This window comes from Haliotis cracherodii, unplaced genomic scaffold, assembly GCF_022045235.1.
Source record: "Haliotis cracherodii isolate W230 unplaced genomic scaffold, xgHalCrac1.p SCAF_8, whole genome shotgun sequence".
Lineage (NCBI taxonomy): Eukaryota > Metazoa > Mollusca > Gastropoda > Lepetellida > Haliotidae > Haliotis > Haliotis cracherodii.
In genome coordinates this window covers 12,048,061-12,060,491 of record NW_027266341.1, presented here as the reverse complement: position 1 = coordinate 12,060,491, position 12,431 = coordinate 12,048,061, and the positions used below count along the sequence as shown (strand labels likewise).

The following is a 12,431-nucleotide window of genomic DNA, read 5'->3' as shown; positions in this document are numbered from 1 at the left end:
GTCGACTCCTGCAGCTGTCATGGCCGTCTCCCTCCTGTGGTCAACAGTACGATCATAAACTAGTTTCTGTTTAAATCCCGTGCATGAAACGATTGTCTATAACATCCTTCCTTACTACCCCTGTAATGTCAGAATACTAAAAATACTTATACCACTGTTAATAGTGTATCGGTACCAAAGATGACGTTGATAAGAATTGAAAATCGGTGTCCCTGAACCAACGATTCCTGAGTTACGGGGGGCGGTCGGGTAGCTTTGTCGTTAAAGCGTTCGCTCGTCACGCCGAAGACCCGGGTTCGAATCCCGACATGGGTACAATGTGTGAAGCCCATTTCTGGTGTCCCCCGCCGTGATATTGCTGGAATATTGCTAAAAGCGGCGTAAAACCATTCTCACTCACTCAGTTACGGACCCTTTTGCAACTGTCTCGGTTTTCTGACACTTAAATAGGTAAATCGAGGTATGCGAACGAATTCACAAGATTGTCCTATAAAAAGCAACTAAACAAATAAAGTTCCAAATTATTGATACAGTGGAGTGTAGTTATGTTTTTCGATTATTATTTTTTTTAAATTCTATCCCCCCCGCCCCAAGAATATAAAATGATGGGTCCCATATGCGGTAAGAATGTATTAGCCAGAGACTGCAGATGACCACGTCAATTGTTAAGAGTTAAACGGATCAGTTAAGTTCTAGTTATTATTGAAGCACGGGTTCAAAGCCCCGAGTATGATCTCATCTTCTCCGTTCCACACCTATGCTGCCTGTGAAGGTCAAGGTTTGAATTTGTCTTCAGCAGCCCATGTTTGTGGTAAGAAGAGACTAACGGAATCCGTTGGGCAGGCTTGCAAATCGTAGATCGATGATCAGTATGTCATTCACTGGATTGTATGGTCCAGACTATTATTTACAGTTCACCGTCGAGTGTAGCGTTAAACAAACAAACACAGTTATGAGCCAGTGACCTAATAGTGAAACAACTGTCTGTCCCACAAACCATACCCTCTTGTTACGGCCACACCTCGCACTTGCGACTGACTACCCGTTCGAAGCGGCGATACCCCCAACCGACCTCCCTCTCTTGCTTAATAATATTGGTCGTCGTCGCCGATATTGAATTGACCTATGGACAAACATAAATATCTACCTGAACACGATTTTCTTGTGTAGTACAATATTGGTTTCAAATTTTCCTTTAAACCAAAATACATAACGGCGTCCTTTTTGCCCCACGTAGCCCGTTGTCTCTGTTAATGACAGACCGCCTCCGTGGTCTTGTGGTAGAGCGTCCGCCCGGAGAGCGGAAGGTCCAGGGTTCGATCCCGGGCCGCGTCATACAAAAAGACGTCAAAAGATTGTACTTGTTGTTACCCTGTCTGGCGCTCGGCATTAAGGGGCTAAAACAAGGACTGGTCGGCTCGGAGTCAGTATACTGTGTCTGAGTGGGGTATTCATGTTAAACTGCGGCATGGTATCTCAGTGAGCTAGCACTATAAATCGGCATCAGTCCGGACTAGTACAAGCAGCCACACACACACACATACACATACACGTGCATGCACGTCGCTCTATAAGTGCAATAATCTTGGACGCGACGTTAAACCCCATTTCACTTCACCTCACCTGTTAATGACAAAAAATGTTAATAAAGGAATAAGTTGTAATCAATATCAACTAGATATTGATATTTCGGCATGTAATTGTTTATCTAACATTTTCATTGATCTGAGTAAATATATATATTTGATTCCGAATCCCTTCGAATATGAACTATTAATGGAAACTTTGACCTTAGCATCAATGTTCATGCTGAAAGAAAACAACATTGGATTGATTGCTAGCTGTTCTATACGCCATTCCCGAAACTGCACCTGGAACAGAGAGCATGAGTACAATGTGTAAAGCCCATTTCTGGTGCCCCCCACCCCCGAATCCTGGTTCGCCCCAATTATGTTTCTAGGATTGTCAGCATCATGCCCGTGCTCGTGGGTTTCACCGAAGTGGTAAACGTCCGAGACCTGCTTAACTTCGGGCTTTCCTCCCACATTAAGCTGACACGCTGTGATATAACTGGAATACTGTTAAAAGCGGCGTTAAACCCAATTCACTCACTCAGGGGCTACGATTTATGGCCTTGCACTCTACGCAGGGTGTTTTTGCACGCCCACGACCACACGCCACCATCTCTGATTGGCACAAAAACACGAATTACTGACATATACTGATGGAAATGAACAAGGAAACACTTAGTTTTAGACACAGTAAAATGTCAACCAAAACACACTTTGGAAACACGAACACTTCTCAAGTTTTTATTCTAACTTATGTTCAATTTGTATGCGCTTTTCTAAATCTACTGCCAGTAGAGCTTATTTCCCTATAATTTCCACTGTTCCCTTATTAGTTTCCATCAGTATATGTGTACACGCACAGGAGACAATGAACAAAAGCTTTTTGTAGAAATTCTCTCTCAAACACGTTCAAAGTAATTCCACCTGAGGAACTATTGGAAAAATAAATATGTAATATTGTGGATGAACATTTGTTCCTCTGAAGTGGTGGGCCTCCGTGGTCTAGTTGTAGAGCGTCCGCCCGGAGAGCGGAAGGTCCGGGTTCGATGCCCGGTCGCGTCATACCAAAAGACGTTAAAAGATGGTTCTTGTTATTACCCTGTCTGGCGCTCGGCATTAAGGGGCTAAAACAAGGACTGGTCGGCTCGGAGTCAGTATACTGTTAAACATGGTATCTCAGTGAGGTAGCAATATAAACCGGCATCAGTCCGGACTAGTACAAGCAGCCACACAAACACACACACGTACATGCACGTCGCTATATAAGTGCAATAATCTTGGACGCGACGTGAAACCCCATTTTACCTCACCTCTGAAGTGTTGAGTGTTTTTTTTGTGTGTTTTTTTTTTTTTTCCTTTTTGCGTGTTGTGGGTTGTGGTTGCATGGAATTTTAAAAAATGAAATCGATTCCCGAAAATTTTGGAAACAGATAATTTGTCCTTGGTTTCCTCTCAAAGTCCCTACATGGTTTTTACAGGAAAAAACATTAAGATGTTCACACGTGAAATCGTGTTATTGACATACTGTATCTAGGCTAAAGAACAGGACGAAGTGAGTCGGTCGATCACTTTGTTTGTTATTTAACGCCGCACTCAGCATCCAGCTATATGACGGCAAGGTCGATAACTACGTGTACTGTATATATGTCGATTATATAAATTAACGAGTGATAGTACATCCATTGAACTATTTATCATCAGTTTCAAAGGCAAGACATGGACGTGCAACAGCCATCAACCTGAGCGAGAAGGGTTCCTTTACTTGATATTAGTAAGGGTTTAGTATTGGGTTTAACGCCGCTTTAAACGGTATTCCAGTAATGTCATGACGTGTCTGCTTCATGTGTGAGGAATTCACTAAGTGATGCAGGTTACAGACCTTTACCACTTCCGTGAAACCCTTGAGCACAGTTATTATGCGGACAAACTTAGAAACATAATCAGGGCGAACCGGGATTCGAACCCACATTCGTGGGTTTCTGGCATGCCCAAGGGACGCAACTCTGCACAGCAAATGACGGCGCCTTAGACGATCCTGATATATTCCTTTGGTATTGCGTCCCTCATGCATATACGTTACTTAAAGCTACATACAAAGTGACCGCCTCCGTGGTCTAGTGGTAGAGCGTCCGCCCGGAGAGCGGAAGGTCCAGGGTTCGATCCCGGGCCGCGTCATACAAAAAGACGTTAAAAGATTGTACTTGTTGTTACCCTGTCTGGCGCTCGGCATTAAGGGGCTAAAACAAGGACTGGTCGGCTCGGAGTCAGTATACTGTGTCTGAGTGGGGTATTCATGTTAAACTGCGGCATGGTATCTTAGTGGGCTAGCACTATAAATCGGCATCAGTCCGGACTAGTACAAGCAGCCACACACACACATACACGTGCATGCACGTCGCTATATAAGTGCAATAATCTTGGACGCGACGTTAAACCCAATTTCACCTCACCTCACCTCACATACAAAGTTATTAACAAACGGTAACGGCAACATTCGCCGCATACAATCAGTAACATTTGCAATATGTATGCTTGAATTAGAAAGGTTTTACAGGCCAATAAATGTACTGTCTTTATTGTGGCAAACATCTGTAAACTACACACTTTTGTTCCATATATTATAATAGAAGACATCTTGAAGAAAACAAATGGGTTAAAACAGTTAGTCTTGGTCAGGTTTCCAACAATTTCCTTAAGTGCCCTTTTTTCCAATACGGACCGCCTCAGTGGTCCAGTGGAAGAGCGTCCGCCTGGAGAGCGGAAAGTCCGGGGTTTGATCCCCGGCCGCGTCATACCAAAAGACGTTAAAAGATTATACTTGTTGTTACCCTGTCTGGCGCTCGGCATTAAGCGGCTATGACAAGGACTGGTCGGCTCGGAGTCAGTATATTGTGTCTGAGTGGGGTATTCATGTTCCACTGACCGATCTCAGTGTGCTAGCACTATAAATCGGCATCAGTCACGACTGGTACAAGCAGCCACACAAACACACACGCGTACATGCACGTCGCTATATAAATGCAATAATCTTGGACGTGACGTTAAACCCCATTTCACCTCACCTTTGCCAATGACACAAGATCAGACATGCATTGAAAAGTGCTTGAAAAGACTACTACACCTGAAACTCCACTGAAACTCAAAACCAATGGCCCGAAACCCAATAGACAAGTACCATGCTTCATCCAAGGAGAGGATTCCACTTAAAGACAATTACATTTCTGTTATCTGCATATGTTTCTGCATTCACATTAACATTTTTGATCTATCTATGACTGGAAATACCGAAATATGTTTTTGTTTATGACTCTCAACACTGATATGCCTCTTCAATTATCAGGGGTAATCCTCATCCCTACTGTTATGCAATGTTATTATAATTTACCGTGACTAACTATCAGGAGTCTGGAAGGCATCCAAGTCGAATAATGCCTTAAACAGAGAACATATGAATTTCACGAAAGTTTCTTTTGTGTTCAACATTGTAGTCTCATCATCAACATCCGCTTCCATCTGTTGTGAGATACATGACATTATGAAGTTCCCCCTCAGTAATGCAAGATTCGGGAATTAAACGATTCTGCCGATATGTGAACAATGGGTACAGCCTGATTTATTGATTTTGTAAGTACACAATTTATTGTAAAGAGGTTTGTTATGTACCTCGATCTAAGGTCTGAGATTGATATTCGTGGCAGCTTCCTAGTACATTTGAAAAAAACTCGATTCAGTTCGCGAAGCATTGATTTTGTCTCTCAGCCCACCCTTAAGCTTTATGTTCGTGAGTAGAGAAATCAATATTACTTGCGGTCTCCAAGTAAATATCCAAACTACGTTACAGTCAGAATATTTATTGTCTTCAAGTCGAAGTCCTTACAAGTTGACATACACGGATATGATTTCTGACATCTGTTTCTGTTTTGTCATTCTGCTGTTGAAACAGAATTTGGCGTGTGATGATGTGAAGTTTGTCAGAGATGAAGCAGTGACTGGTTCTAAAAGTGACACTAGTTTATTAACTTTGGCCAACGACGTGATAAAACAATCAGATTGTGCCATACATTGTTATAATACCGCAGAATGTCAGTCATTTTTCTATAATAGGGGAACATGGACCTGCCGTCTCCATTCCAGTTTGTTCCGAGCGACAGATTCTTCTCTCGTACCATCAGCTGGAGATGAGTACTTCAGGCGTAAGTATATGTGTTTTGTTATAATGTTTTCAGTACACCAACGAATCAACGTTTGCTTCCAACTTAAAAAATGGTACGTGACTGTATACATTTAACAACATAATATGATTTTTCAAGGTGAGGTTTAACACGAAATACATTTTTAATGTAAATTAAAATTACCATCTTCCCGAGGCAAGGGATTAACTGACTATAAAAGTCCAGTTTCCACCCTTGCCGAACTAGGTGAGGCGAAATGGGGTTTATAGTCGCGTCCAAGATTATTGCACTTATATAGCGACGTGCATGCACGTGTATGTGTGTGTGTGGCTGCTTGTACTAGTCTGGACTGATGCCGATTTATATTGCTAGCACACAGAGATACCATGCCGCAGTTTAACATGAATACCCCACTCAGACACAGTATACTGACTCCGAGCCGACCAGTCCTTAATGCCGAGCGCCAGACAGGGTAACAAAAAGTACCATCTTTTAACGTATTTTGGTATGACGCGGCTGATGATAGAACCCCGGACCTTCCGCTCTCCGGGCGGGCGCTCTACCACTAGACCATGGAGGCCGTCCTTGCCGAACTAAGCTGAAATTATGGAGTTATATTTTGGCCAAACGAAAGAGACATCCGGTTCGTAAACTGCCATACAGATTTCTGCGACTGCAGGATTTGCAAAAGATGTGGACCGCCAACTGGGGGTCACGGGATATTTTCCAAATCTTTTCATGTTTTAAATCAAGCGTTTGACCCGATTTTGTGCACTTCGCGAGGTAAGATACGTTTGATTGCAATAAAGATCGCGATTATCGGTCAGATCGTCTCGACTGAGAGCCGCCATTTTGCTTGAAGTGATGGAATCTCATTGGTCAATAGGAGGGTCATAGTAGGAAGATCACTCGTAATAGCCACCGGTGGCGCTTCGATCGAGCCCAGAAATTCCATCCTCGTTCGGCAAGGGTGGAAACTTGACTTTTATGGTCAGTTAACTCTCTGGCCTCGGGTTGATGGAAATTACATGATCGTGATTGGACATCACAAGAAGACTTTCGCATTTTAAGGAGAACATAATATAGACAAGATGTAATCACTACCCAAAATGTTACATACATGACCTCGGGTTGCTGAGTCGTTTTGTACAGTATGCCACTTATTTCACCACGTGTCAACTTGATATGAGAGGACAGCCTGAAGTGATTAGATTTCAGACGTTTACGACATTGGCGAAACCAAAGTATGGCGCTGACAAACAAAGGAACATAATCAGAGCCATAGGTTCTTGTCACACCTAAGGGACGCAGCGACACCCTTACCCCTAAGAAACCCTAGGGAGTTCCCTATCTTGAATAATGCGGAGCATACAATATCTTCGTTGTACTACCCTACTATATATAAATTCAAGGTCATTAAAACGAAAGACCCATTGCCTTGACTGTCGGTAACAATCAGCTGTTTTCTGCAGTGATCTATGAATTTAATTCATTTAATAGTATCACTGAGTAATGATTGCTTTATTCCATAGATTCCATCAATCATCTGTCGTGATCACATGGAGCCTGTGCTTGACGGAATGTACACATTGGTCCCACTTGGGGTTATAGCCGGCTAAATGGGGCAGCCCTTCGGGGCCCTGTTAGGATTGGTCAAAGGGTTCCAAAAGGGTCCTGGGGGGGAGGTGTGTGTGTGTGTGTATGTGGGGGGGGGATACAGGTATAGCCCACATGGGACCTTGATTGTGTCAGTGAAGGTTTTTATGTTTTTCCCCTGCACGCATATCACATGCAGACCTTGTTTGGCATGACGACCTCAGACATTCACACGTACATAGAATATTTGGTATATAGTCCATATTTCGTATATATACGAGTTTTAAAATTGAGATCCGATTGATTGCCGCCAGTTGACAGAACCCTCCACCAGTTGCTTCACCTGGCCCACTCTAAACGCACTGTGGGGCCCAAGTGTACATGGCGGACCCATGTCCAGCCGGTTCTTGACATACTGTGTTACGTCGACAATTGTTAACCGTGCACAATAAATAATTGGGAGTAGCAGACAAACTAGGCTGGATCACATTATTGAATGAATGCTCTTTTAAGCTCAGTATATCATCCTCTATATCTCAAACTCTCGTTTCGTTTTAGCCATAGCCTGTTCGACGTTCAGAGTGAACACCGTGCCCTTCAGCTCTCTGAACACATCAACCACGAATGGCACTGAAGCTTTGAACGTCATCTGCAACGATGGGTATAAGATGACGGACGACCCTGGGACAATGCTGTGTGATACTGACGGATTCTGGTCAACCATCTCTGGCACATGTGAACAAAGACACTGGATAAACCCGGTAAATACTTATTTATTAAATCAATGAGCGTGCCCTACCCAATACATTACCTGGATGCATCTTACGGATGTACCAACTACATGTCTTCGGTATACAGAAGAGTTGTGTCAATCAGAATCCACTTCTACCGCACCTTTCTTTGGAAGACTCTGTTGTTCATGATTTCATATTCTTCCAAACTCTAAATGCCCGTCAACGACTTTACTTTTCTTCAACAACTGCTGACGCCAGGGAATAATCCATCTTTTGTATCTGCCGAAACAGATTCCATTGGGCGCAAAAGGAAAAATAGTGCTGATAACTATAGTGAGAGAGTGAGTATGGTTTTACGCCGCTTTTAGCAATATTCCAGCAATATCACGGCGGGGGACACCAGAAATGGGCTTCACACATTGTTCTCATGTCGGGAATCGAACCCGGGTCTTCGCCCCCTGAAAACTATATAAATAGACCTCTGAAAATCTGTGATTACACCTGGTGTTCGCGAAAGCAAGCTTCCAAAGAGCTAGTCATTGTTGCAGAGGTAATGGCATTGTGCCTCTTGTAGATTCCAGCATCTTTTGATTGGTTGAGCTCTAAAATTAATAACTTCACTGGCTTCTTATATGTTACAGAGAACATCAACTTCAAATGATATTTAGTCTCAATCATCTACCGAAACACATTAAAGGGCATAAAAGTGATGAAAATTATATGAATGGATCACTTAAAATCAGTGACAACAGCATGCGTTCGCGATAAGGGTAAACAAGTCCTGCCCAGCCGGTAGCTAACCTATCATAAAACATTTATAGTTTTAGTTCTCACTCATCAAAGACACTAAGGGACCGACCATATTATATTTTGGTTGAGTGTGACATAGGTCGGGGGATGCTGGGAGGTGGGCGTTCCAATGATATTTTAGAAAAGATTTATTTTTCGAGAAAAAACGGAAAAGAATAAATTTGTCCTCATGTTTTATACCAACAAATACCTTTGTTCCTTTGGCTACTGGTAGACTTGACAAAATAGAGTAGTCATTCTCAATGTACATAAGAATAAAAACATAAGTCTGTTGAAGCAAAGACCTTGTCTGACACAAAAAATCACTTATATAGCGACGTACATGTGTGTGTGTTGGGGGGTGGGGTGGGGGTGGGGGGTGGGTGGGTGGGGGGGGGGGGGGGGAGCTGCTTGTACTAGTCCGGACTCATGCCGATTTATAGTGATAGCCCACTGAGATACCATGCCGCAGCTTAACATGAACACCCCATTCAGACACAGTATACTGACTCCGAGCCGACCAGTCCTTGTTTTAGCCCCTTAATGCCGAGCGCCAGACAGGGTAACAACAAGTACCATCTTTTAACGTCTTTTTGTATGGCGCGGCCGGGCATCGAACCCCGGACCTTCCGCTCTCCGGGCGGACGCTCTACCACTAGACCACGGAGGCGGTCTGTTTTTCATAAAGCAATATCCAGACTCATAATTTTAATCAAGCTTTAGCTGAAAACATATCACATGTAAAAAAGTCCCAGACTAGAGTTATGACGTTGACTCTACAGTGGTCTGTGTTTCAACACTTTCGTTTCTTTTGTAACTTTATTGCACCTGTCTTTCATGCCCATTGTTTATCAGTTAGTGCTGTCATTTGCCGTGTTATATTTCTCCGTGATGTATATTTAACGTCATGCACCAAAGTATGTAGTATTACCATGTAATCAGGGTTCCCGTATAACCACACATGTATGCATTTGAGCAGGACATAGTATTCAAACAGTAACCCCTTCTCCCGTTTTGGTTCCAGCCTGTTGCGTTCGGTGAGAACATTCCCGGAAACATGTTCGTTGGAGCCAGCATCAGTTACACCGCTCGCCTGACTGGACCAATGTAAGTTATAGCATTCGATCCGTTGTCCGGATTACCCTCCATGTTCTCTCCAGTCGGAAATCTCGAGATTTTCTCAAATGTACTCACCTTGAATTTGTGACTTGTACTATTCGATTCATTTGAAGTTTGTATTCCGCTATTTAATTGAAGGGAGTTCGACGTCGTATTGATTGACGTTCACACGTAAGATTGATTATGCAAACTGTTAATATTGTTAGGTCGACGTTGAAAGTGACTGGGACATAAATAAAACATTCTACGTCATTATCAGCGTGTCGATACATAACAATTATTGTATCAATGGTTCCATCACAATTAACCCCATGTTATGTTAATGCATTTGATTTATAGATTAGTGACAGAACATAGAGTGACGTTCGATCAATACCTTTGTGACAAGCCAAGCGTTTAGAAATGGTTTCGTCTGATGTCTGGACACGCCCAGTGTGATCTACACAAAGACCATGTCAGCTGGCTGAATAATGTAAACATTAATTTTCTGTTTGTCACTAAATCCTTTTTGTTTGACAAAGAGGAAGACTATCACCATGTACCTCCTAACCCAGTTCCCTTAAATGGATGAGGAGAATCAACTCTAAAACAACCCAGGGTCTCCTTGTCGCCTCCATTTCTTATGATATCGGCACGTTCTTTGGTCTTCATCTGAACGTGAAAAGGTAGCAAAGAGAGGTTCGGTCAGTTTACTTGGGGGAGGACGTCGAGAGGGGGCCTTGGTGGTTGGGGACGGTCCAGGGGGTCACCTTTTTTAAACCAAATGTAATATGCTGTAGGGAGTAGAAATTGACTGAGAGGGGATTTTGATATTTTGAACCCCTCCCTTCCTCGTTCCGCATTTTGAGAAATTGACCATCTCTTGGAAGGTCAGGCCTAGTTTTGCAGTTAGGAATGCATGTGATGGGCTAACTCCTGAATGCCTATATAAACATTCTTCGGAATGTAGACGTAGGGACATGTAGAGTTGAGAGCTTAACGATCGCAGTAAAGTCAAAGCCACAAATTACTTATGCTGTACTTATGATTTTCATATTCTTTTGGTGTTGTTGAATGTACGAAACAAGAAATTCAGGGTATCGGCCGCCTCACACGTACCATCATGTCAGGCAATAGATCTCACCATCCTCGCCCTTCCTTCCCTCAGTCGTCTATATTTACCAATTATACTAGGAGGGCGCAGTTTGATGAACATGGAGGCTCTTCGTGACAGAATGTTATTGTTCACCTTTGCACACATTATTTTGTCTGATGATCCTCTTGTGAAGCATGACAAGACTCATGATGAAAACAAGGCATTCCAAGGGTTCCTTAAGCCAAGGACGTGGGATATATTCGAACGTCAAAGTTGATTTTGTAGATTTTTTTATACAGCTGGACGGTACAGAAATCGGTGCCAACCAAACGAAGTGCCATATATAATCGACAAAGCCTCGTTTATTAAGGGAATGCTCTCTAAACGGCAACTGTGTTGAGTTTATGTGCAGTGTGGTGAACCACATCCCCGAGTCGACTGGCCTGAAAAGTGAAACAGAAGGCTTTCTGCTCGCGGCTCAGGTCTGTCCCAACCCACTCAAAACCGTCAATGTGTGATTTTGCATCAAAATGTAAACACGTAATGGAGGTTAGGCAATGAATTTAATGAGACTGTCCAACACATTGTCAGTGGATGCCCAGCCCACACAGTGTCTTAAGCGACATGATGGAGTGACTCGGTCCTTTTATTTCCGTTCTTAGCTCTGTTTGTGGTTTTGACTCAGAAGTCCATCCATGGTGCGACCCAGAATATGTAGAGGGCTTCATGGGAAATGATAGTTTCAAAGTTCTTTAACATATAGGCCCGTAGACAGCCTCAGACATATCCAGGCCAACAAACCTGACCTTGTCCTTTGAAAAATCCAATGAATTCATTGGATCTCTCTGTCCCCTGAAGTGATGGACAAAAGTCATGGCAAAACATGGCAAATATGTGGATCTCGCGTTCGAAATGTCACGCCTGCATCCCATGTAACAGGCTGTCCGACTCCTCATTGTTCTCGGTGCCCTAGGTTTGGTACCTCCCAACTGGCTGACATTGGGAGACATTGGGACAGTACCTGGGTATGCTGGCAGGAACACAGCCCCTCTGACAGCCTGGGTAATGCAGACGACTGCAGTGTTAAGGAGTCCACACATTCTCTTGGTGGGTTCGACTTGGCAGCGCTTCCTGGGAGAAGTCCCATTCGCTCTCTGGGCTTCGTTTAGAGGGGGCAAGGGCCCTGAGATGATGATGAGCCTGGCAATATATTGGATGATTGGCTTCTTGTCCAATTATATCAACTGTAGAACAACAATAGTGAGTGTGTTTGGTTTAACGCCAGAATTTGACAGTATTCCAGCTATATCATGGCGTGTGAGCTTGATGTGGGAGGATAGCCCGAAGTGATGCAGGTCTCAGACGTTTACCACTT

The 12,431-nt window shown here is 43.3% G+C and overlaps 1 protein-coding gene across 1 annotated transcript in view; it reads left to right on the top strand.

Annotated features, from left to right (window-relative positions):
• The first annotated feature begins 5,456 nt into the window (after positions 1-5,456).
• The window catches only part of LOC139449770 (uncharacterized), a 31,713-nt gene continuing 24,738 nt past the window's right edge, over positions 5,457-12,431 (top strand). Inside the window, exons 1-3 of the mRNA XM_071231299.1 lie at positions 5,457-5,764; positions 7,898-8,100; positions 9,887-9,969. Of these exons, the coding sequence (XP_071087400.1) occupies positions 5,467-5,764; positions 7,898-8,100; positions 9,887-9,969 (584 nt within the window). The 5' untranslated portion in view covers positions 5,457-5,466. The remainder of the gene's footprint in view (positions 5,765-7,897; positions 8,101-9,886; positions 9,970-12,431) is intronic.